The following is a 26,875-nucleotide window of genomic DNA, read 5'->3' on the forward strand; positions in this document are numbered from 1 at the left end:
GACGTTATGGTGCGTTCAAGGCAACCCGTAACTCGTGTTTTTCCGACCTGTGAAGTCGTACCAGTTCGATCTGGTACGAGTTCACGGGTCGGAAGTTACGAGTGGCCGTTATAGTGACTTTCACAGGTAAAACAGGTCGGAAAAACACGAGTGGGTTGCCTGGAACGCTACAAAGTCGTAAGTCGTGACTTGAAGCTGTAATTTACGGTTTCAAACGCCTGCCTCGAACGCAGCATTAGCCAAAACGACCGGATCGCTTACTTCTGCTTTAATGTAAAAAAACATTTTTTTCTACTCCTCTAGTTTTCTCTGTAAATAATTTAAGAAAATCAACATTTAAGGTTCAGAGGTCTCTGGTTTGTCATTGCACTCAATCCTCCATAATGACAAAGTGGAAACAGAAAATCTGTTTTTCTTCCATATTTGTTGTGGAAGAAAAACTGGTTTTCTTCCACAACAAATATCTGAGTCTGTTGATGTTTCTGTTGTTTCTAAGCTGAGGTAAAAACAGTTATTAACTCCTTAACTCAATGATTTATTGTAGACATTAAACTGGAAAGTCTGGAGGATGCTGCCACTGTAACATCCACTCCTCTGTCTCCTCTTTTATCCCCCAGGTTGAAGAAGGACGAGGGGTCGCTCACCATCCCCAACGTGAACGAGGGTGATGAGGGAACATACACCTGCACTGCTACATCTGAAATAGACCAGGACTCAGCCTCAGCCCGCCTCACTGTGTTAGGTACAGGCAGAGCAGAGGCGCTTCTTCCCATTACAACCGCTCAGAGTAGACCTGAGACTTCAGACCTAAAAATAATCTTTAATGTTGTGGCATCAGTCCCTCTGTGTTCTAATATTATCCTCAACAATGATCTACGCACTCACATACTGCAAACATGACTTGTGTTCATGGATACAGTAAATAGGTAGGTAGGCTGTTAGATGGACGATTCAAGATATGAACATAAAGATCAATAGAAATGAGGTGTAACAAATGTAAGTCTTGAGATAAACATCTAAATCCACCAGTTGCACAAAAAACACTTGAGTTATTATCTTTATTATTATCTTAAACTAGACTGTGGTACAGTACAATGAAATACAAGCCCACATTGTTGAGGGGCCTGCCTCCAAACAGATTAAGACTGAATCTACAAAATAATTTCTATGTAGAATTTAACATGTTCTGAAGCCAGAATTGTCTTACAGATAATAATAATATTCCCATTTTAAGTATAATGGGGAAAAAAGACTAGATTTAGGTGAACTTCCAAGGGAAAAAGAGTCACTTCCTCAGTGAGCATTCTGCATGTGTTTCCATGTCAAGATGTTTAGAGAGTTTTTCTGCTGGAGAAAGTTTTTTTCTCTTTTCGCTTGACACTGTTTTTCAACTCTGTGCCTTCAGGTGGAAATCAAGCATGTTTCATTGTTGTTACTCTTGTTTACTCACCTAGCTTAACTTTAGCTGTAGTGCTGTGTGTGGGAAAGTGTCATAATGAAGTTGTACTGTAGACTCAGTCTGAACACCCTGTGTGATCATGTGGTACTTTTGCACTGATGACAGTGAGTCACAGAGGTAAAAAAAAAAAAAAAAATCTAAATCAAAAAGATAATTCATCGGACTCTGCTGTTAAACAAACTTCTCATTTCCGTTAAGAGATAGTAACACAGCCTGAGAGTTTCTCACGTCTGTGTCACTGTCCACCTAAAGAATTCATAAAGGAAAGTGCTGGTCTTTACACCTGTGACTCACACGTCTTAGCTGTGACAACGATGGCTGCATGATGAAGTGACAGTGTGATCTAAATGACATGTTAACATTTGTGCTCCCTTGCTGTTGACTAGTGGACTAACCTGCAGACTCTAACCTTTATACCCACTTCCCGGTCCTTGACCACGTCCCACAGAGGAAGCCTCCCTCAACCCCTCAATCTCTAGTGCCTTCCCTCCAGGTAACACATATCATGGGTGGAAATCTTTTTCTCTCTCCTCTGTTTATTTTCTCTTCTTATGGTCTCATTTTTTTCTGTCTTAACTTGTGCCTCTTTTATATTATACATTTTATGTTTTCAATGGATTTTATTTTATTACAGTACGTGCCAGTGATTATTTTTCTCCATGTGTGGAAAATTGGATTTCTGTGTGCATGCCCCCAAATTCATCCCGTCAAATCATTTCATCTCATGTTAAATCTGAAAATGTCTAATATAACGTATGTGTCGTGTATGTTATGTTAATTAAATGACACTGTGCAGCATGACTGACAAACATTTTGCAGAATGCACACACAAAAGCATGCGTGTGTGTGTATGCATGTACAGTAAGCGTATACCCTGTCTAAGGTCAGGTCAATCCCCGTCTCTCTGCAGACCGGCCAGACCCTCCCATGGATTTGGACCTGTCGGACCCAGCTGCCCGCAGCGTCCGCCTCACCTGGATCCCTGGAAATGACCACAGGAGCCCCATCAAAGGTCAGCATGCACACACAAACAATCCGCTCCTGGATATCCTGCCCTGTATTTACTGCCCTTGCCCGTATATGATGCCCTATGAAGGTTCATCCTGTAGGCGCAGTATGTGAGTGAAGTGGTAGCAGGTAGGTATGGCCTATTGATGCTGAATTAGGAAGAGACATGAGAGATTCTGGGGCCAGGACTCTTATCACACATGCAAAGTTTGGTTAAGTTTGGACATTCTAAAACAATCTAAAACTTAACACAAAGGTCTTAAGATGAGACTGATTAAATATGATGTCAATCTGATTAATTCTCCAGGACAGGGGTGCCCACACTTTTTCAGCTTGTGAGTTGTTTTTAAGATGACCAGGTCAAAATGATTTACTTTCATTTAAAAAAATGCTGAACACATTTATTTACTGTATATATGAAGCACACAGATAAATAGGACAGCATGATAGGTACATTATATAACACAGTGTATAACTTATGATTGTTCATTGTTTATTGAGGATCCTCATTAGCTGAGGCACAAACGCCAGGCTAGTCTCCCCCATTGACCCCCATGATGGACCCCATGAAAGACAAACGATGACAAGACGACAAACTTACAAGGACATCTGTGTGAGGGAAAAAAACAAAAGAAAACGCCAGCTCACATGCAGCTCGAACAGACGAGCTGTCAGAGGAGCGCTCTGCTGTTCCTCTTTCTTTAGCCTGGTGTTTGGCTGCACTTTATATGTATAAATAGAGTTCAAAATTGGGAGATCTAACCGCTATCTGAATGGACGTGGCTCCACACAGCTGTAGCAGTGTGCGTGTGTACTCTATGTGATTGATAACAGCGGTAAGAAAAAAAAAATTGTCCATCAGCACAAGCCTGAAGTCCAATGACTTTAACACAAAAACACTGTCAAAAGAGTAAATTCAAAATTCCTGTTGGGTTTCGATAATGGGCACAAATGGCTTTTCTGTAAGTCTTGGCATGTTTATTTAACCATAAGCTAAGATAAACACAAGGTGAGGGCCACTGTTTTGAAGCCAGATGTGTGTCTCTACAGAGTTCCTGGTCCAGTTTGAAGAGGACCGATGGGAACCAGGCAGGTGGCAGGACCTGTCCTCTTACCCAGGAGACCTCAACTCTGTCGTGCTGCAGCTCGCCCCCTTTGTAAACTACCAGTTCAGGGTCATCGCCATCAACTCAGTGGGCCAGAGTGAGCCCAGCCGCCCGTCACCACGATACAAGACAAGCGGAGCAGGTGAGGCCTGAAGCCGTGCACTGTGGATGCAGTCCATCTGTAGGGAATTTACCTATACTGGACCTGCTGCTTGTGGCAGATTCAAGTCAGAAAGCTCCAGGTCTTAAATCTGCTCCTGTGGACACACTGTTGTTGTCGGGAGTTGGTGTTTGATGTCAGTGGATTTTGTGTTGTTTAAATAGCCCCGGATGCCATTCCCAGAGGTCTGCGGGGGTGGGGCTCCAAGAAGGACAACATGGAGATCACCTGGGAGGTAAGATGAGGAAGGCCATGACTCTGTTACCAGATAAAATAAATAAATAAATTCCATAGCCTGAATATAATCACTGAGATTCAAGATTTTAATTGAAAAGATCTCTGAACAAAGTGTAAATGAGTATCACAATCATTATAACATGGTTGAGTCATGTAGCCAGTGTTACTTCTCACTTCTTCAAATCATCTATTGAGATTAAAGAGATCTGGAGCCACTGTGTCATGACACTCAGCCACCCACTCCCACACCTGAGGTTATGCTACAGAGCAGTTACTGTGCCACTATTTATCGAGAAGTAGATATATATCTATCTATATATATATGGATCCCCTTGGGTCTGAAATAAAGAAATGATTATATAGAAATCTCCTCTGTGCTTCACATCGCTGTACATACAGTAACCACTATAGTAAATGGAAGGATCTGCAAGAGAAGGCATCTTACCAGACAACATAAAGCAGGTTGCCGGTAGTTTGATATGTGTGTGTTAATAAAGCGCTATGAATGTGTGTGAAAGGGTTGAATGTAGCTTCCATTGCAAAACATTTGTAGTCAGTAACCGACAAGTCTCGGAAAGTGCAGTCTATTACCGTTATCTTTACAAAATGGAGCCATGTTAGATATCTCCTTGACATAAACACTGTTCTTACACTAAAAGGTATGAATCCTTTATGTCAATCCTATTCCACTTATCTGTACTGTAATCAGAAAGATCATATGTGGAATATGTTTATGAAAAACAATCAAACCAGTAGCTACTCTCAAATTTGCCTCTTGTGTATCTTAAAATCTTGCCAGGTTCAGACATTAATAATTGCATTACCTCTGAAACAAATTCATGATCAAGAAATAAATAAAACTTTTAATGAGACCGCAAATTGTATATTCAATATGACATTACAAGTTTATTTTGTAATGATGCTGTTTAATTACCTCTGATGTAAGATATTATTTACTCTTCATTCAGAAAAGTATCCAGAAGATAAGATGCAATGTGAAAAAAAATGTGGTATCTCCATTCCTATAAAGTCTTTCTAACTGTATATCTTCATTTGAGGACATGTACGGAGAATCAGAATGAAGGATCACCTTCTCTGGGTCAGTTAAAGTGAGCTCACAGTGAGTGTCTTGTCTTTGCCCTTCAGCCTCTGCTTGACCTGGAGAGAAATGGCCCAAACCTGCACTACAACGTGTGGTGGAGACGGAAGGACGCGGGGGAAGAGTGGAGTAACGTGACGACGCTGGAGTCCAAATACACCGTCCGTGACACAGACACCTATGTGCCCTATGAGATCAAGATCCAGGCCAGGAATGAGTTTGGATCAGGACCCGAGTCGAATCTGGTCGTCGGGTTCTCAGGAGAAGACAGTGAGTGGATTCACACCAGGTCTTGTGTTTCCGAAAGATGTGAAAGCTTTCTAAAGATTTCTCACATCCTCTCTGTCTCTTTCCATGAGCTCAGATCCCACCGACGCTCCCACTGACCTGCGGGCGACAAACGTGGAAAGCATCAAAGCGACCATCCACTGGAAAGCTGTGGACCCCGCCTCCGTCCAGGGAGAGTTCAAAGAGTACAAAGTGGGTTGTAGAGGCAGAAGTAAAGTTCATGATGATTAAAATGTGTTAAGAAGATGCATAATTCAATAATATATAAGTATACAGGATTTAATGATTAATAATTTCATTTATAAGTTTATATAGTGGTTAAAAATGTTAAAAGCATATTGGTATTCATGTTTTTTATGTGATTCGGTATATGTTGGTAAAAGGTATACTTCCCCTTTAAGAACGCATAGGTGTGTGGGTTTTCCTGTTGATCTGAGAGCAGGCAGTCAGAGCTTGATAGCTGGAGAAGCAAATGGTTTTCTTACCTGCTTTTTAGTAATTAGTTGCTACAAGTGTGTTAGCCAGCCACTTTGTTTTGTAAACCTGTGGAATAAAACTGGAGATTTTTTATATTTTTTCTTAACAACAAAAAACATTTCCAGAGTGGATTTTGTTGACCTGCACAGCTGGGCTAGCTACAGACACTGCCTGTGGAAAGCAACTTCTTGCTACTGTAGCAATAGACTGTTGAGTAAGCCACTGCAAGATCTCAAGCTAACATTATTTAAACCTCTACATGGGTCTTGTGTGCTTCTCCCCTACTCCGCTCTCTCTTCTTTAATCTCCTCCACTTCCCAATCAACTCCTTTTTTCCTTCTCCTCCCATCCAGCTGTACTACTGGCGTGAGTCCAGTTTGGTCCCAGGTCTGTTGGTCAGCAAGGAGAAGAAGACCAAAGGTTTCTACAGCACCTCGGCCGAGCCGTCCGCCATTCTCAGTGACCTGGTGCCCTACTCCAAATACAAGATGTTTATGGTTGCGGCCAACAGCCGCTTCGAGGGTCCGCCCAGCAACACGTGGGAGTTCACCACCAAGGAGGGAGGTGAGGACGGAGGGAAGGAGTGTAAAAGCTGAACGGAGTATAACAGGATGAACAAGTTCTCTGTAACGTTGAACCGTAATGTTGTCAACAGGACACTCATGTCAAGTAAAATGTGTCGTTGAGACAAAAGTGTCCTGATGGGGAATAAAAAAATATTGACTTTGCATCTTGAGAAATATTTAGTTTAGTTTAGTAGTTTAGTATGTTTATTTCGGTCTCATAAAAACAAATACAATAGACAAATATAAAGGTATAAATACAAAACAAAACAAATCAGAACAAAAACACAACAAGCAAAACAATTTACTTTGACCGAAAAGGTGTAGGCTGAAGCATCATCTTATTTTGCCTACCCTTCTTAAATTAACATTTTTCGTTCACTCAATTTAAAAAAATTTTTACAGAGCAACAACAAAAAGAAAAAACCCCTGCATATTCTACATACAGCAGTTTATAAGCACACTGGTATTTATAAATCAGTTTTATATTCATTAATAATATTATTTTTAAATAACTTTTTGAATCTATTAAGTGTGTTGCACAGTTTGATTTCTAATTCTAGATTATTCCATTGATTGACTCCTGTAATTGATATACATCTCTGTTTCACATATGTTCGTACTTTTGCTTTTGTATACACATGAGTCCCTCTTAGTTCATATCTACTGGTTCGGGTCTGAAACATCCATTTTGGAACAACTGGAGAGGATGTCAATGTCCAGTCAGTGACATGTGTGTATGCATGTGTGTGTGTGTGTGTGTGTGTGTGTGTGTGTGTGTTTATGTAGTTCCCAATGCGCCAAGGTTTTTCAGGATCAACCGAAGAAGTTTCGACAACCTCTACCTGGAGTGGGACAAACCTCTGGAGCCCAACGGCATCCTGATTGGATACAGACTCATATATCAAACAGGTGCTGCCCCCTGAACGGTCAAATCCCACATATTCACATGTTTACTATCTATATACGAACATCTGCACATTCACACAAGCAGCATATTTAACTTTTGTGTAAATATTTGTTGGAGGTTAGGATGTTAATGTTGCATTTTCACCTTATATGAGATTATTGTCAAAGTAATACTGATATATCTTATATTTGATGTGATAATAATGCTGTGATATTATGACAGAATGTGATAATTCAAATATATTATTACATTATAATAATGTAGTAGATTATATTAACCTAATATAAAACATAATAACGTAAAACATAACGTTATGTTTAGGGTGATACCGTATTTCTGACAGCAAACATGTGTGTGTTGTGTGTGTGTGTGTGTGTGTGTAGTCAATGGCTCCAGGATGGGTCAACAACAGGTGGAGACGTTTCCTCCTAATGTGACAGATTTCACCCTTCGCCTGCCGAACCGATCCGTGCGATACAAGTTCTCCCTGTCGGCGCTCACACAGGTGGGAGGAGGAGAAGTCTTTGCTGAGGAGTCGCCACATTTCACCAACGAGGGTGAGTGTCGCTACACCTGTTACCCCCAAAACCTCATGTCCAGGGCTTTTCCATAAAACAGAATACTGTATGTACGTAGTGACTGACAATATGGCTTCATCTGCTTGTCATGGAGTGACTGAATGACTAGAGAGAGGCTTTAGTTTGGGCTTCTGTTTATATAGATGTATAAAAGAAACGCAGATGTGTTTAATGCATTAGGCTGCAGCAGTTTTAGCCATGTAGGTGTTCCTAATAAACTGACAGCCGAGTGTCTGCAGTGTACAGTACCATGCAATACACTGCAGCATTTTCTACAAACCATGATTACCTCTGAATGGACTCCGCCTACTGCCTGCTGTCTCTTCTGTGCCTCAGAGCCCCACAAACTATTAAACACATCAGTGAGTCTCAAACAAGCTCCTTCACCACCATCAACAGTAGGGGAGACCGGGGTTGGTTGGCACACTTTTCACTCTTTGCCATAGCACTCTGGCATCATTTATGTGAGAATATTCAAACCAGCATTAAATGAAAGGTTAAGGTCTCAGCTTTAACTAAACACATTTCCATGTCCACAGTTATATTCTAAAATCAATTTATTTATGAATAAAATCATACTGCGCACTTGTGCCAACCAGCCCCGACATGGGGTTGGTTGGCACACTTCATGGGGTTGGTTGGCACAATGTAAAAATGAATGGATGAAGCAACCAATATAATAATAAATTGGAAATTGAATTCTAATATATTCAAATTTAAGAAGATAGCATGTATATGCATGCATATATTTGCATGTATAACACTAAAACAGCGCATTTAAGGCCACAAACAAGATAACACGTACACAGAACATTAAACAGTAAATTATTTGAGCTTTTTTTTTATTTTTTAAAGAGAAAATATTCAATGAATATAGAATTTATCCTTAAATATAGCATATCACCTCTTTGTATTTTTATTTATTTCCATCTCACTGTGTTTTAGATTTGCTGTGTGGGGTGGATGCAGATTATTTACATTAAGGCCTATATAGAATCACTGGAATTACAGTATTGGCATATGTAGGCTTTGTGGCCCATTTCACTGCGTAAGTCATGTGCCCATTTCTTCACTCAGTGCCCTGAATTGTATGAAATTATGTTTAATCACATTTAATATATGTATACTGCATGTTGGGGTTGGTTTGTGTGTGCCAACCAACCCCGACATGAGTGTGCCAACCAACCCCGACCAAAACAAACCCACTTTTGTGAATATATGATGTTGCCCAGTTAACATCACTCATCAAAGACTTTCAAGTTTCATATCAAATTGAAGCTGACTCCTATCTCTACAAACTGGAAGTAACACATTTCCAATATCTTTATCCAAAGCAATTTTATAACACTTTAAGTGCGGGGAGCAATTTTTTACTTTTGGTACTAAAAAACTGATATTTTGCCCTCAGCAAAAAAGTGAGTCATTTTCAGATGTTTTAACAAACTAGATAAGTGCAGCTCAAAAAGATGATCATTTTGATGTCACATTTGTGAGTCTGTGACCAACAGGAGGCCAGAAAACAGGGGTGTGCCAACCAACCCCTGTAGCCAACCAACCCCGGTCTCCCCTACACACACGCACTGTGGTTTATTCTGACTCATTTTACACACACACACACACACACACACACACACACACACACACACACACACACAGTCTGGAAATACTCACTAAAGCAACACATGTGGGTTAATCCACCACAAATGAACTATTTCTTTCTGAATGATGCTTGATGAAACTGAAGACAATGAGAGAGAGAAAAAAAGGAAAAACAAGATATTTGTGAGTCATTTTATTGATGGCTGCTATACTGGCTTTATGAAAATAGTAAATGCATACAGACACAATATTGGGCCTTGCACTAAAGGTAAAGTAAACTTCTACAAATATGTAATCCAAGAGTTCAACAGTTTAATTTCGGACTCATTGACCAGGAGTCGGACCTTTAAATTGTCTTGAGCAATTTTATCCCGCATGGTTTGATAGTGTGTCTACATTGTAAACAGGGTATCTTCTTTTTCAGGATATTAGCTGTAGAAAGAAAAGAACGACCAGTGGCCCGGATGAGAGTGATTTCTAAACACAGAACGAATGATCCCATCAGTGTTGAGATACAGAGTCTTGAACTGATGGTCCAGTTCCTCTTGTCCTCCTGTGTCCCTCTCACCCGTCCCCCTTCTCTCCTGTCTCTCTTCTTCTCTCTGTTGGCAGAAATCTTTAGTAACACCACAGATCTAGGTAAATGGGAATGAGAAACTCAGCGTGTCTGCCCTTCTCCCTCATCCTCTGCCTCTGTATGTGTCCCATCTAAACGCAAAGCAGCAGCAGCAGCACAGTTCACCTTCATTTACACAGCCCTGCAGCCTCTACTGGCAGCCAGCAGAGGGAGCTGCTGAATCTGTTTTTACCCCAAGAAAACATGGATATTCCTCCTGTTGTTGTATTTTACAGTCTCACTTTAGATGCAGTGTGAACAAGATCTGAGTATGTAAATATGAATATTGATACTCAACTTTAATACAGCTAAAAAAAACCACAACAATCATGACAGAATCCAGTTACAATGATCTCTGACATCAACTCAATGTCAGTTTACTGTCTTTTTCTGTAGCTTTCAGCCATTTCTCAAAGTACTGCATCAGTGGACTGAATTTCATTAGTTCGTTGTCGATATTATATTTTATTAAACGATGTCAGGGAACAGCTGAGGGAGCCCTACTCTCTGATGAAAACTGTTTGATACAGTCAAAAGCTCAGCTGGTGCAGCACATGTCCCTCGCTGCTATTTCAATCAATATTAAATACATGAATAGATAAATCATTCTGATAGCTATTATATAAATATGAATAAACATGAGTATGAATATGTAAGTAGGACAATAAATAAATAAGTAGCGTTCTATAATGGCAGATTTATAAATTAGTTAGTAAATAAATACCTATTTTTATTGTATACTTCCACATTTATCTATTTATTTATTTCCTAGTTTCCTCTGAGCTCTTACATTTGAATGTTTATGATAATAATAATAATAATACATTTTATTTGTAACACACTTTATATTTACCAAAAAATCTCAAAGTGCTACAACAGCAACCAAAAAAAAAGGTTAAAAACAAGAGTTAAAAACAGTTATCTTGAGCGAGCATTTACAGATACGTTACAGATTATGACCTAATTCATATAATTCATGATTTATTATACAGCTGTATGTATGTATTTATTTATTTGATGTTAATATCAAAACATTCAGTACTTGAAATGTTTAGAGTCAATCAGTGAATCCCCATTACAGTCTTAATGAGCCCACATCATTACATCAACCAGACAACAGGTCTGAAGCTGTGACTGTGCTCCTGCTGCTGAACTGAAACCGCTGTTGCCGTCTACACTGTTTTTCCTTTTTTTCCCCTTCCTTTTTTCATCCATTCGTCTGCTTCTCCTCATCCATCCATCTCTCCTCTTTGTGTTGAACTGCTGTTTGTCTGTTCATGTGTGTTGTCAGGGATTGAGTAAACCTTTCAGCCACTGTAGATAATAAGACATACAGTAAGACATAGTATAAGACATTACACATCTCACACTTTAAATCAGTGGTCGGCAAGTAAGTTTGGCCTCAGCTTGGTCAGTTTTTTTTTAATTCATTAGAAGATATCCAGCACATGATCAGTTGACTCTGACTGTAGCATAGCAGGACATTTACTGTGTTTTAGAGACTTTTCCTTTCTCTTTCTTTACCTTTAACCATTGATTTCGGCACCAGTCCCTGATGATACACTCTCACAAACTCACTTCCTGTCTGTTATGAGACACAAGTCTGTCTTGTGTAGCGACTAACCGGCCAAGCTGTCGTGCCGACGCTGCGGCGAGTGTTTGTGTGATGGAGGAGATGAGCTGATGAACTGATGAATGGTTCAGTACGGCCTGATGAGGACAAACAGACGGTGCTCTGCTCTGCCTGCTCATTCACTGCCTCCATCACGTTGCTTCTGAGCTTTTTTCCAACAGTCATGTCACTCCGCCATCTTTTCTTTACCCATCACTTGTTCACTCAGTAAGTCGTTCATACCGGGAGTTACAGGTAATTTGCTTGAGTCTTTGGGCGGATGTGGCAGACCTCACTGGGCTTTAATGGCTCCATCATCCCCCTCCTCTTTATTTGTTCCCTGCACCGTGGTCTGAGCGCATGCTTTGCCTTCAGCCTGGTGATACAAGCATGCTGCCCTGGGTGGGTGGGTGGGTGGGGGCTGTATGAGGGAAATGTTTGGGCCGGGGCATCAGTAGTGGGATCCTTCACTGGCTGGGGATGACCTCAACTCTCAGGTACAGTAAGACTGAAGAGCATTTGCAGTGGACGTTTGTGGAAAAGAAAGTACAGGTTCCTGACCTGAGGACGGTCCTGAGGTCAAAAAACAGAGACAAGATCGAGGACCAAGTTTTTGTTTGTCTAAAAACCTCTGAATTAAATGTCGTCTAAAAAGAACATGGTGGGAAAATAAGACCTCCATGCTTAAAACAAGACCTGGTGATTCAACCACAGACCCAGTGTGATTAGACTTTTGCTTGGATGGAGTTAGAAAAAGTAAATCATTCCCCTTTTTGCTGCAGACCACTGGTTTATCGGACACCCTGAAAGAGGACGAGACGAGTATTAGACATCAATGACTGACATTGGATGAAATGGGGCATGTTATCTAGTGGGATACCATCTGTCAACTGGAACACACGAGGTCCCTTAGCCCAGTACCAAACATGGACAGAACTTAAAGGAGCAGATGAATTAGGTCCACATGTTCATAAAGTTGTGTGGGAAGCTGCACAGTTTGTGACATTTAGTTCTTAGTTGTGGGTCATGTTGGAAAAATACTGGATCCTCATTGTTCTTTGACTCCACAGTTTAAACCACCAAGTTTTTGTAATAAAGCTACGCACAGTGTATCCTAACTCGGTTTACAAAGGCGTGGCCCGTTTGAAGACTGCATAGGCCCAAACAAGACAGTTGGATTTGTCCTCAGCTGCTGTTTTACTATTTGCAGAGTCCATTTTATGCTATCTAACATCTCCAGGTGCACAATGAATCTTGGGATACGTTGGAAACCCTTTGATTTGAGACACTGCTATGGTTTCTAACTCGAAGCCAAAGATCTAAGGTAACTCTTGATGATGCCATAAGGGGTCGCTCTCTCGTACTTTCAGAGTCCAGTCAGTTTCCTGTGCTTCCTCCAGAGCCAACTGAGTGGAGCCTTTGTGATGCAACATACTGTATATAACATTAGGTAACCAGTCTGGGGTCTTCTACATCTGGGTCCTCTTTGCAGTGACAGATGTGTAATGTCAGCGTCTGTCCCCTTGGTGGCAGCGGCAGCTTGCAGTAATGTTTTCTGCTTAGTGACGGTGATGATGAAGTGAGGGCCTGTCCCATTCCTCCACACTTGGCTCAGTGCGCTTGGTTACGCACACACTTTGGTGACGTTTTGCCGGCGGAACGTATATTTACATGTAGTGTGCAGCATGGATTAAGTGGCCAAGCGTGTGGGGGGAGATTTTTTAAAGCAATCGGGACACACTTGACAAGTGCAGCCTGTGCCATTGCGCACACTAGCACTACTACACACACACACACACACACACAGCACAGCAACAACAGTTTTAATAAACAGTTCTGCTGGATCACAGTCTCATCTACTCCTAAAGTGTCTCTATGCGCAAGATTCAGATCATAAACATGTAAGCCCAACTCCGTGAGTAAATAAAACAAACAAGAAAAACGAAAAAATAAAAACATGAACAGAGCATGATCAATATAAAATATGACATTAAAAAGTCATAATTATGAGATATAAAGTTAATTTCATTTTATTGAGATTAATTCAATCACATTGCCTAAACGTGACTTGTAGCTCTGGGTGACGGCGGACTTCACCGTGGTGCATTGTGGGATTTATAATTGGCCAATACAGCTCGGATGCGGTCTTACCTTAAGTGTGGGTAAAGTGCAAATCAAGCGCGCTGCACTTTCAGTCGTTGGAGAAACGGGACACACTGAGCACTGACACTAAGCCCATGAACGCACACGCCAAGTGCCCAAGTGTGTAAGTGTGATGGAGTGTGCGTATTGGGACAGGCCCGAGTGAGTGAGTGTGGATCTTGGCGGAGGTCGGGTGGAAAAAAAACACTCGAGTGAACTGAACACACTGACTGATGATGAGATGTGTCAGGTGTGAGTGAGGTGTGTGTGGTGATGAGAGCTGCAGGATCTTGTGTGTTTGGGCCTGTTGGAGTGTGTGTGTGCGTGTCTGTGTGTGTGTGTGTGTGTGTGTGTGTGCGTGTCTGTGTCTGTGTGTGTGTGTGATGATCTTGTTGCCTTGTCTAAACCTCTGCTCTCTCCCCCTCCTCCTTTGTAGTCGAGGTTACCAACGCCCCTGTGGCCTCACCTCTTACTCCTACTCCTCCTCCTCTCGCTACTCTTCCTCCTACTACCTTCGCTCCTACAACCATTAATACCTCAACTACCTCCACTCCTCCAACTACAACTTCTACTACTACTACCACTACTACTACTACTCTTCCTCCTCCTACTACTACTAGTACAACAACCACAACTACTACTCCTTCTCCTACCACCACCACCACAGTTACTGAGGCGACCACTCCCCTCAAGCCTCCCACGCCCGTCACCCCCAGGCGCACAGATCAGAACGTGGCCACCACCACGTACGTGGGTACGTGCTGTCGCCCCATTTTGCTTCCTATTGTCTTTGTAGTGTTTGGTCGGTAAAACTCGATAGCCTTCCACCACCTGACGAAACAGGAAACTTCATCAGGGCTGCATCCGGATAGACTGTGCTGTACCTGCTGCTGTACTAAAAGTGGGGAATTACTTCAGGGTATCGGGATGCAGCCAGCAGCTTCCTCCTGGTCAGGAAGTGAGAATCTAAACATAGTTATAGTCAACTGTAATGTTCTGTAATATTCTACTGTAATGCTCTTGTCCTTTACGCTCTGTAGTGATGAGGCTGGTTACGATTCAGAACATTGTTCACTTGAAACCAGAAGTAAAAAAAAAAAGCTTTCCTCAGAGATTTTACTTCTGGTTTTGAGCAGACTGTAATGAGCGATGATCGATCCTGATCAATCCCTGTGTGTGGCCCTTTGCCTCTGACCTTTAACCCTCTACCCTCCTTGTGTAGTGATCCCCGGTCGGGCGATCTGGGATGTGACGGCAGAGCCAAACAGTAACTTCACTAACATCAACTGGAGACACAACTTCCCAGCCGGCAGCAGCGAGTTTGTGCTAGAGTTCACACTGGACAGTAAGAAACCAGACCGAGCCCAGTCTGAGCTACCAAAAAAAAAACAAAAAACAGAGCTTGATCTGACCTAAATGAGGAGTGAGAGAAAATCCGACCAGAGTGGTGAAGCAGCAGTAGCAGCAGACAGAGGAGAGCAGGCAGAATAGATGATGAAATGAACAGACCTGAGATTGTTTCCCCTCAGAGTTACTGTCCATCAACACTGTCTCCATAGAAGTGTTGCTCCGGACTGCAAATCAGCAGCTTTACAGACCTGAGATTGTAAAGAGAGTAGTTGAGTTAGAGTAGTTGTGTTTCCCTGCATCTGGACTGAGATTCAGTCCTTTCAGCAGCAGCAGGATCTGAGGGATGGTTAACCTCCTAAACTAAGAGAAAGAACATGCACAGCCAACACATTTGCAATCAGTTGCTAGTTGGTTTGAACGAACATCTAAATAAATCTTGACCATTGCACACGACGATGACTTCATTATGTTATTTATTGAGAGCTGGTTTCGCCTGTAGACTATTATTCACTCACCATGAGGTCATCATTTGAAAAACATCTCAAAATAATTCATCCTGGAGCGCTGTGGCAGGACAACGATGACGCTCGTCAGAAAATCGTCGTCGGGTCTAAATAATTAACACAGTGGAGTCACCTCAGTTTGCCATGGTCAAGTTTGATTTTCAGATAATTATGTAGCAGACTTTAGTTAGACCTCGGTGGGAGGTTCATGTCCTTGTTCCTCTCTGCGGAGCTCTAGTAGGAAACCTGCGAACAAGACGAGTAAAGAAATAGAAAAGAAAAATTATTCTCAGGGCTGAAGCAGAAGAAGAAAGAATGGAAAGATCAGCTCCTCCTCCACATCTGTTGATGTGCTCGTTAAATTAGCACTGAAAGGTTAAAGGTACAACACACCACTCTCTCTCTCTCTCTCCATCTCTCCATCTCTCTCTCTCTCTCTCTCTCTCTCTCTCTCTCTCTCTCTCCTTCTTTGGTCATTATGTTGGGAAATGTTGATGATGATGATGATGTCGCCTGTGTCGTCCACCATCACGATGGTTTCTCTGCTTGGCTTTGAATGGCTCTTGTCTGACCGGCACTGTGTGTGGAGGGGCTCCCCCCCCCTCTCCCCCCCCCCCCCTCGCTTTCTGAATGTCTCACTTCTTTTACGCCGCCCTTACACACTTACTTCCATGTTCACTTGCTTTTGGTTTTTTTGAATTGAGTGTGTGAAGCACTCCGCTAAAACACATCGTCCCTCCTTTCCCTGAGCCCGCTGCTCGCAGAGTCTCTGACCCTTTCCACTAACTCGGCTTAACTGAACAGTCTGACCTGTGATCGAGGACAGAGAGGAGGCAGGATGTCTTTTTAATGTACTTGGACATTGGTTTAAATTCTTAATGATGTCTGAATGTAAGTGGATGGATGGAGGGGGGGAGAGGGGAGAGGGGAGGGGTGCGATGAGACTGATCTAATGGTCTCCACCCACCCCCCGTTGTTCAAGGTCGGGTCTGAAAGCTTTGACTCTTGGGGAAAGACACGGAGCCCCTGCCCCTTTCTCACCCCCCCACCACCACCACCATCCCGTCATTCCTCCTCTGTGATGCACATGAGGAAAGTGGGACCAGATGTCATGGAAAAGCAAGAAATCTCATCAGAAGGGAAGACAATGGGAATAGCTGTCAGTGTGTGGGCATGAGTGCTAAAATGTGAACACACAGACACATAGGTTATTAATATTCCAGCCTGTTTTCAAATTATTGATGCTTCAAAATAAAAACTGGGGGAACAGCATCTCAGATTTGGCTCCTAACTTTCTCAAATGATCAGACTATTATCCAGTTTTCACACACTTATTGGAGTAGCATTATCTTCATATCACCTATATTGCCCCAGCATTAATTATCTCTAACCAAGCTGCTACTTGAAACAGGCCTTTATGCCTTCATTTCAATTTTTCTATAATGACACCAATATATTTTAGTGAGGCTCCTCCGTCTTACCATTACATCTATATTTAATTCACTTCAGGTTGTCTTGATAAATTCCAGATAAAGGACATTTCCACAGCACAACAGTCATGTCATACTTTGCCTTTAAGCTGTCATCAAACTGACAGATGAACCGACTGGTCCTGTCAAACATCAGACAGTGGTGAGTGTCACTGAGAGGAGAGGAATGGAGAGAGTTAGAAAAACAGTGGACATGACTGCTGGGAAAAATCTACATTATACTGAATTTATCATGCGACTCTTTCAATTGTGGCAGTTCTTTGAGAAGTGACCGTGTTCACCACGTGCATAAATCTGGAGAAATCAATTTGTTCACCGGGAAATAGATTTTTCTTGAAACATGAAGTGATTCTCCGCAAAGTCTCAATAAGTCCAATAAGTCTGCACAAGACTGTCAAACAGCTTTTTTCCACTGGGCTGTCAGGTTGCTGAACTCTGCCTCTACATAGGTGATTTTACATATATTATATTCTATTTTATACTAGTTTATATTTTAATTTACATCTGTGATATTTATTTTAGGTCAGAGAGAAACAACTTTGCGATTCTTCTGTATGTCCTAGACATTGAGAGAATTGACAATAAAAATCTTTGAATCGTTGAAACATAAGGAGATGGACTCTTAAATATAATATTGAATTGTTATATTGACTGTGATGCTTTGGCTGTATTGTCCACCTGTCAATCATGCCAACAACATCATGCACCCATCTCTTGTAGGATCATGAACAAATTCATCTCTTGACCAATTTCAAGTTATTTTCCTAACCATGAGAACAAAAGAATACACAGATACAGAGGTCCCGACCCATCGCGTCCCTGAGCATTGTGCAAAGACAATGCTGAGTAGAAGTAATGAGACAGGACCAAACAAAGACCACACCAGGTCTGAACAGTCAAAGGATTTCTAGGAGTCTCAGTAATTTAAGTTTATTGCAATGTTTCTTGTATTAAACCATAAAATTCTCTGTGTTGTACTTCTTATACCTAATATCCGCCTTGGACTTTGTCTTCGCACTCACTGACTAACTGAGTAAAAGGCTCTGGCATGTCTTCTCCTGTTTCCTCAGCGGATGTTGTTTTGTTTGGCTGGTTTAACGGCAGGAAATAAACGGCATGGCTTTGGAATGAGCACCGCTGGATGAGATCAGTGGTTGATGTGTAGCATGGTGCATGACGTCACCACCTCGCGCTGCCTACTTCTTCTTACCGCCACCCCCCGACAGTCACGCTCATGTCATCAAGCTCGGCCGATGCGTCTTTTTTTTTTGCTGGAAAGACGCAGGTTGTTGTTGTCGTCGCTGTGTTGGCCTGTGAATGATTGAGACCAACAATGCTTTGCCGCCCTCAGCCTCTGATGAGACCAGAGGATGTTTTTGCAGCGGTCAGGTTTAGTTCCACCCAGGGCCGGCCCCTGGCATAAACACTGTATGCGGTTGTTTAGGGCCACAGCCGTTAGGTGGGGGGCCACATGATCAGAAAGGTACCGGGGTTCATCAAGTCATTTAAACATCCTGAGGTCTGCACGTGCAGCTATGAGCTTTAGTATATGTAATTTGAAGTCAATATTCAGCTTCTTTTATCTCACATTTGAGACATTTGGTGAAAATAGAACGGCAGAATGACAACATTTGTGCTCAAAAAGCAATCTTACAAAATTTCATTTTAGACTTGTTTTCTACACTTATATTACTGTATTCATATCCTATTTCAAGCACCAAAACAGTTCATTCTCATGACTGAAGGAGTGTTTTCACAAGGGATTTGAAATTTTTCAAAAAGCAGACCTCAAATTTCCAGCATTTGGCCTAAATTATTTCTTTCTACAGTGTTCTAGGACAAACTGCCTCAGTGTGCTTACAGCGGAGGTTCTAATATTTAGACATAAAACACTTGAGTATTGTTACATCTGCAAGTATCTTAAAAAGATACATTTAAGAAAATATGTAAAAGTGGAGAAAATGGCCTCAAACCTCAGAGGGATAAACACGTCTGTATTCAGTTTTAACCAGTGATTTGGTGTTTGCGCTTAGAGTGCAGGGCCACAAACAAAAATCTTGTTTAGGGGGCCACCAAAATGCTAGGGCCGGCCCTGGTTCCACCACCACGTCCAAACGTGACGCAGAGCGGCCCTTTGGCAGCACAGTGCCAGACAGAGACATAGATCTGATTCTGGCAGAAGAGTTCTGCCGTTGAGAGAAAATGTGGTCTCGAAAATACAAAGAAATAAAGTCAAGCTTCACAGATGTATCAAAATCTGTGTGCACCAGTCAGTGAGTCTTTGTGATGGGGATGTGCACTGCATTGTTATCAGTCTCAATTCACTTCAGTAACCCTGCTACCAGTCGCCCTGCAAAGCATTGTGATGCTGTGACCTTTGCAAGTCTAAACACAGGCTCGACTGTGGAACGAAGGCCACGCTCACACTCAAACACACACACACACACACAAACAAACAAACACACCCCTCTGGAGTGTGATTGGCCCCCTTTCTTGTGTCTCCAAGGCGACAAGACGGTGAAAGTTGTGCCAGTGAATCAACAGCCCCCCATTGCTGTGGCGGATCTTATCGCAGGTGCCAAGTACCATCTGAGAGTTTACTCCCATGAGCTCAACAGCGTCAGCAGCAAACCCGTCACCTTTGAGACCAAAGCAGGTGAGACCACACCAGGCTAGGTGGCTCCAGCCGGCGGGGCTGAGTCTGTCGCTCGCTGGTAGTGTCTCAGTCAAAGCTGGGTGAGTCTTTATGGTTCATGCATGTTCCTCCAGTCAGGATGAGACGCTTCACCCCCTCAGTCTGGACGCCATCATACAACAACACCGTGGTTTATCTCTACCAGCTGCCTCTGTACTTCATGAGCATGAGTTTGTTAAAAAGAGATCTCTTCTGACAAATCCATGCTCACAGGTTGTTCACAATTGACAATGGCGTCCAATACTGTACATTCTGGTGATTCGGCTGGTTTGTTTGCTGCTGAAGGTTTTCAAGATGTTTCCTGTCATTAGTTTCTGGTGTCGCCAACTTGGCTGCAAAGACCTGTAGCATGAAACCAAAGCAAAGCACACTGGTAATGTTCGACAAGCTACAACATTGAAATGAGCTGATACCAGCTTAAAAAAACAAACACTTTTTATTAGATATATTTATAATTAGATATGAAAGGATGATTGTCTTACCAAAGCTTCAGAGCACAGGTACTCCACTAATAGGTGTTTACCTTGATATGATAGTGATTCTTAAAGGAACTAGTGTAAGTTTAGCATTTACCACATAAGTATGGTAAGACATTAGCCGCTATTTAATTACAGTACCAGTTTTGTTCTAAAGGTAAGTACCAGTAAATAGTGGCTAATAGTTATACTTTGTGAATTCATCATCAAACTTCCTTTATTCCTTTTATTCATCAACAGCTGTGGTGGAAAGTTAGCACGCTGAACATCTACAGTAGCCCTGGGCCCTACAGTGAATCACTGCTGTTGCTCAGAGGACGTATTACAACCTCTTGTTTTAAATAAACGCAAAACTCCTTTAAGAAAGAAGAAATTGTCACTGTAAATAATATTAATGTCTTCATTTTGTGGAGTTCCAGCACTGATGTGTGTAACATTTCTGTCAGCTGTCAGCGGAGTTGTGTTATTTCAGGATGTACTGAAACCCGGTGAATCCAGGTGAATTGAATGTAACATCAACATCATTTTTCCTCCACAAACTCTTAATTCGCTCCCGGAGAGGAAAAACCTCATTGTTATGGATGAACATTGTCCTGGATATAACAAGGCACTAATTCTGTATGTGTGTGTGTGTGCGCGCGTAGAATGGGAACCAGCACCTGTCTGGTGTGTTAGCTCTGACTGTAACACTCACATCGTTTCTACTCCTCTCTCTCTCTCTTCTTCTGCCCTGCCCTGTGCTTGTTTGTGTGTGTGTGTGTCTGTCCCTGTCCAGCCTACATAGACCAGGTAGACATCGCCACTCAGGGCTGGTTCATCGGCTTGATGTGTGCCATCGCCCTCATCATACTCATCCTCCTCATCGTCTGCTTCATCAAGAGGAGTCGCGGCGGCAAATACCCAGGTAAGAAGGCTGTTTGCTGTGTCACTGTGATCAGGACTAAATAATCCCACTGCTGCAAATCAACTGTTCAAAAAGTAGGGGAGAGTGGGGTCAAGTGTAACACTTTTGACTATTTTCTGAATTTCTCTGGGACTGATTCAACTAGATATGTCATTTTTTGCTATGTTGTAGTTACACAAGTCTACTACTGTCTCATAAATTTATTCAGCCCCATATATTACACAAAGAGTACAATGTTGATTTATTTCAGAGAAGTCAAATGTTACTCAGGGTGGGGTCAAGTGTAACACCATGGAGGGTCATGTGTAACACACTACAAAACAACCACAAATAAGAAAATAACTAAAGTTTTATTACATAAAGTATTAATTTAAAACATTTTCTTATCTTAAGTAATCATATTAGCTCATGTAAATTTGATAATATAACGGTGTAATGAATTCTAGCTAGTGAGTTCGAAAGCTAGCCATGAATTCTAGCTAACGTTAGCAGTGAAGCCCACTGAGGTAGCCTAAACCTCTGCTAGCTACTCCATAGAGTATAAGTATGTAGCCTACTAAAACATTGAGTAGGTTTGCTTCATTAAAAACAAGTAAAAACTGCATTGTGACGCAAATTGTCATTGCTGAAAACAGGGTTGTCAAGGTGTTACACTTGACCCCACCCTTCTCAGATAGCGTAAACCCCAATGTGCTAGCTAGTAGAAGGCAATGAATCAGATGGCACTCATTTAGGCTGTTAGCTAAGACATCAGGCATCCAAATGATATAACTTGAGGTTCATTGCCTCAAGAACTCAGGACACCAGTTAAAAATTACAGCGATTTTGATTACTTTCATACCCCAAAAACAGTTTTCCTGATAAAACCTGATGGGGATCAGAAAATGGGCTGATTTCTTCCAGGTAGGCAGAGGACCATAGTGAGCATGTGCAGAGTGAATATCATGACTCTAGCTTGTTTCTGACTGGGTGAAAGTGAGGTGTTACATTTGACCCTCCGTTACACTTGACCCCACTCTCCCCTAACTGCACAAGTTAAAAGTGAGTGGATTCATGTTGTTAGATGTATTCGAAATGTTCAGACTCTGAGGTAGGTAACAGGAAGTTATTGAGACTGCTCACGTAGTCTGTCACTGAGAAGACATGTTTCATGCTTTGGCTCTGATCTACAGTCTGTGATCGTTTAAGTTAGAGTCGTGTTAATGTTTTGCAGTTTCTATGATGTGTAGGTGGAAGCTGTGTGACTTGGCTCACAAAGAGTCTCGGTAGGTGCTGAACTGGAGCTAACTAGCTAACACCCTGTGATCAACCACGTCTGATTCTTGGATTTGAAAATTAATCTGATTGTTTACATGTTTTGTGTCTGATTAATTCATTAATCTTAAACTGGCATGTCTAAGGTCTTGAGTTTATTGTTGAGGTAGTCATGAGTCCCTGTTGGACAGAGAGGTCGCTGCTGTCACCTAGATCAACAGCTTTGCAGCGAGTTCTTAGTTGCTGTACGTTCAGACGGAAAGTGGAGAGAGAGAAAGAATTTGTGCTGTCCACCTCATCAAAGATTTGGGTGAAATTTGACCAAATAGATGCAGCGAGCTAGTGTGCTGGGGATGCTTAGTGTTGTAAACTTTATTTAAACACACCACAAACAAGAGACATGTCAACTGATACTTTTGTATCATCTTGTAAGCAAACAGGGACACTTACTAATGATCAATTATCAGTCTCTCCTCCACCGGAACAGATGTTATTAAAGTATCAGCAGCACATACCAGATTAAAATGAACGACTTCCTGTCATTTTGATGTAAAGTAACAGACCAGACACAGGTAAATGGCATTTCTGGTAGGTGTCCACATCCAGTCTAATGTCAGGAGTCATCAAAGAGCGTAATTAATTGATTAATTGATTGATTAATCTTTTCTTCCTATTGTTGTTTTCTTTAATCAATATTAACGGTTATTTTGACAGCAACAACCTGGTGTTATACAACTGTACTAAGACAAGTTTCTTCTTTTGTGTCACTGTTGTTGTATGTGCTTTTATTGTCTATATTTTAATGTTATACTCCCCCTCTCCCTTCCCCTTAGGAGGTCTTTCACCTCCTACCAGGCCATTGCCTTAATAAGAATGTATTCTTAGCAATTCTTGCCTGGTAAAATAAAGGTTTACTACTACTACTACTACAAGTTCACTGTGTTCCAAATGCATACTACAGTTTATTTACCAGAGTTTACATGAACTACTGTGGTAACAGTAACACAAATCATTAATTAACACTATTACAAAAAAACTAATTGTAGTTATAAACTGGCAGCTGCTGAGTATCATGTCATCTCAATGCAATGCATGTCTTGTACACACAGTACTGACATGACACAGTGTCAGGGGAGAAGTATGGAGCTGGGACACAGTGTTACACAGATGGATTAATGAAAAGTCATGTGTGGTTTTCTGTGTCATGACATCGGCAGAAAACTGAGCTGCTTGTTCTTGTCTCTTCAGTGCGTGACAAAAAAGATCTCCCTTTAGACCTCGTGGACCAGAAAGACCAGGACGGATCCTTTGACTACCAGTAAGTATAATCATACGAGCCGCTCACCGCCAGCGTCACAGCCGCACCACCGACATCATCTGTGTTTCTCAAATGATGCGCAGCTCATTTCGAAGCGTTAATGTGTCGAGGGATTGAGCGGTAAATGGTTTAGGGTCGTTTCCCAGCGTCCTCTTGTCATCGCAGCGTTTATGAGACTGTTTGTTCATGCAGAATCAGATGAGACAGTTGTTAGTCCTCCTGGTTTTAATCTGTCATGGAGAGCAGGTCGTCCTCCCACAACTAATACGGCTCAATCGAATTAATGGACTGAACCCGAGAGAAGTCACGGGTGTCGTCTTTGACACACCTGCCAGTTAACACGGTAATGATGACTGTTAGCGTCCGTCAGCAGGAAGCTTATCACCGGCGGTCGGCTCAACGCTTGATACCTGGTCACACCGAGGCTCCGTTCAGAGCATCTACTCACTCACTCTGTAGTGAATTACCTGCTCTCTAGCGCCGCTCCATTTTTCAACTGTAAATTGTATTGAACCTATAGTGCACCATAAATTGTGTAGAGAAGATTTACATGAGGCCATCATGTATTGCGGCCTGTCTCATGAAAGTGTTGTAATTTATCAACTGTGGTTCCCCCACCTGTGGGCCACAAAGGTATTGCAAGAAGGCTGATAACTCATTCACCAAACTGTGCAATTTTGTTAAAAATACGTTAATATATAATTTTAAAAATCTGTTGTACAGTAATAAAAATATTTTTTTTTTAAATTGCAATTAAAACTCCTGTCCACACAACTCAGAGTTTTACAACTCTGGAGCACCAAAAACTGAATTTTGGAAAAACCTTTGTAAATGATGACATAGACGACTGCAGTCGCATCGGCTCACACACGTGGGTATTCAGGTGCAATAGTCTGGACGCAGATGGACAGTTTCTGATTTAGAGCTAAAACACTTACTGTATCTGGACCACTCAAACTGCTGTTTTAAATTTACCCTTTCACATAGCACACATGATATAGTGAGTGAACAAGTGAACAATCCAAACACAGCCCTAAACATCAAAACTGTTTTCATATACAAGTGTCCACGTGCCACCTCTGTAGATCTGATCTGATCCTGTAAAACTACGAGAGCGTATTGTGTCTGTACTGTCAGGGTGAACTGTCTGTGTATGCTGCAGATACTGTAGTTGATGGCTGATGTTTTTTGCTCCTTCCAGGTCCCACTGACGTCTGTGACCTCATTCTTTTTTTTTTGGAGAATGAGTCATTTTCTCTCTTTGTCCACTCTGACTAAAAACACGTGGCGTTTAACCTGCTTCCTAAATCTGTAGCTGTTCTAACTGAGTGTGAGAGTGACAGTGAAGCTCTTCTGTTGCTAACCCTGGATCCTACTGATGAAAAGACGGCAGTACATAGCTACTGTAAATGTCTGCATATTATACACAGGATCCCGTCTTTGTTATACATACAGTATATAGTACATATTAGGGGTGGGTATTGCCAAGGACCTCGCGATACGATACGCATCACGATACTTGAGTCACGATACGATACGATATTGCGATATCCAAATTTTGCGATATATTGCGATATTCTGCGATATTCTACAAAGGCATTATGCATCTTAAAATCCGAGTTGTATGTACATCAGATGATAGTGATAATTTATGGGACAAACTGAGTCAAAACAATGTAATTCAAATGATCCATGCCATTTTATACAAGTGCAAGTTACAACAACATATTTGCATGTACAACACACTGTCTGAGGTAGCAGTACAGCGACACCTCGCGGAACAGAGGTGCGGAAGTCGTACTGGATTTACGTCTGAAACATGATTTATTATTTGGGAAAAAAATTTGAATTTTTTTTTGTTTTTGTTTTTGAAATTTAAAAGAAAAATTTAAAAAAAATCGATATTTAAATATTGAATATCGATATCGTATCGCGATATATTGCCATATCGATATTTTTGCCCACCCCTAGTACATATTAACATTTATCTATATAGTACATATTTTATCTCACGGTCATGCATTGCTGAAAATGCTTCTGCCACAAGTGTGAAGGAGAACTTTGAGCCTCTGAGGGCATCAGGATTCAGCAGATAGACGATCACACATGTGGTGCTTTGCTGTTTGTGCTTAACACTGTGATTCATCCGTCTCCAGTGTGTGTGTGAGATCTGCTTTTGTTGTTTGTTAATCAATAATGAGTCTAACGTTAACACCCGGGCCACCTCTCACTTTCAAGGTCACTGACTGAGCCAGACTCTGGTGCTAATCCATCACCTCCACTCAGCTCTATGTGTGTGTGTGTGTGTCTGTCTGTACATGTGTGTGTTGTGTGTGTGTTTGTGCACGTCAGGATGTCCATGCATGTATCATGTGGCGCTTCTCTGTCCTCCTTCCTCTTCCTCTTCCTCTCTCTCTCTCTCTCTCCTGCTGTCTCCCCTGTTTCTTCACATCTCGCTCCTCTCTCTCCCCCCACGCTGAAATGGGTCATCTGTCCCTGACAGGAATGAGAACGAACACAGGTACTTTGGTTTCGGCACGGCACCTCTGCTTAGCCTGCGCATGTCAGATGGAGCAGAAGTTTCCCCTGAGCTGGGGAGAAGAGGGGGGGTGGGGGGGTGGGGGTTGGAGGTGTAGTTTGTGTGTGTGTGGTGGGGGGGTCGGGGATCAAACGGCCAATCTGCATAGTTAGTTTGGCTGTCAGTGTATAGAGAATGAACGGTTTTCATTCATCATATCAGTAATATCAGTGTAGCCGGCCTGCTTCAGCTTTTAAAGCTTTGATAGACAGGTGACATCATCATAGCATCACAGCTATGAGGTGTGATTGACGGAGAAATGAACAGGAAGTAGCTGAGTGCTGGGCTTCAGCTCCTCAGGGGGTGTCAAACTGTCTCTGTATCAAAACCCGATCTCCACATGAGAAGACTCGATCGTGAAACCAGATTGTCAGGTCTTAACTCAGTGTGACTAGTTTCACCAAATACATTTAATTCAAATAACAGTGAGGTTTATTAAACACAATGAACACA

At 41.9% G+C, this 26,875-nt stretch overlaps 1 protein-coding gene across 12 annotated transcripts in view; it reads left to right on the forward strand.

The window, feature by feature from the left end:
- Positions 1 to 26,875, forward strand: part of nfasca (neurofascin homolog (chicken) a) — an 88,473-nt gene that overhangs the window by 49,710 nt on the left and 11,888 nt on the right. The window contains exons 17-32 of one of the 12 annotated variants that reach the window (XM_085776601.1): positions 618 to 742; positions 1,908 to 1,952; positions 2,370 to 2,471; positions 3,518 to 3,715; positions 3,898 to 3,968; positions 5,117 to 5,339; positions 5,434 to 5,549; positions 6,188 to 6,398; positions 7,187 to 7,309; positions 7,691 to 7,864; positions 10,097 to 10,123; positions 15,077 to 15,199; positions 19,704 to 19,853; positions 21,144 to 21,272; positions 22,502 to 22,537; positions 23,775 to 23,844. In XM_085776601.1, coding sequence (XP_085632727.1) covers positions 618 to 742; positions 1,908 to 1,952; positions 2,370 to 2,471; positions 3,518 to 3,715; positions 3,898 to 3,968; positions 5,117 to 5,339; positions 5,434 to 5,549; positions 6,188 to 6,398; positions 7,187 to 7,309; positions 7,691 to 7,864; positions 10,097 to 10,123; positions 15,077 to 15,199; positions 19,704 to 19,853; positions 21,144 to 21,272; positions 22,502 to 22,537; positions 23,775 to 23,844 — 1,923 coding nt within the window. Of the gene's footprint in view, positions 1 to 617; positions 743 to 1,907; positions 1,953 to 2,369; positions 2,472 to 3,517; positions 3,716 to 3,897; positions 3,969 to 5,116; positions 5,340 to 5,433; positions 5,550 to 6,187; positions 6,399 to 7,186; positions 7,310 to 7,690; positions 7,865 to 10,096; positions 10,124 to 15,076; positions 15,200 to 19,703; positions 19,854 to 21,143; positions 21,273 to 22,485; positions 22,538 to 23,774; positions 23,845 to 25,045; positions 25,656 to 26,875 lie in introns of those variants that run through there. The other 11 variants (XM_085776605.1, XR_015035844.1, XM_085776603.1 and 8 more) reach the window with 11 other exon arrangements.

The sequence above is a fragment of the Trachurus japonicus genome, chromosome 5 (genome assembly GCF_045865225.1).
Source record: "Trachurus japonicus isolate A0001 chromosome 5, Traja_1.0".
Lineage (NCBI taxonomy): Eukaryota > Metazoa > Chordata > Actinopteri > Carangiformes > Carangidae > Trachurus > Trachurus japonicus.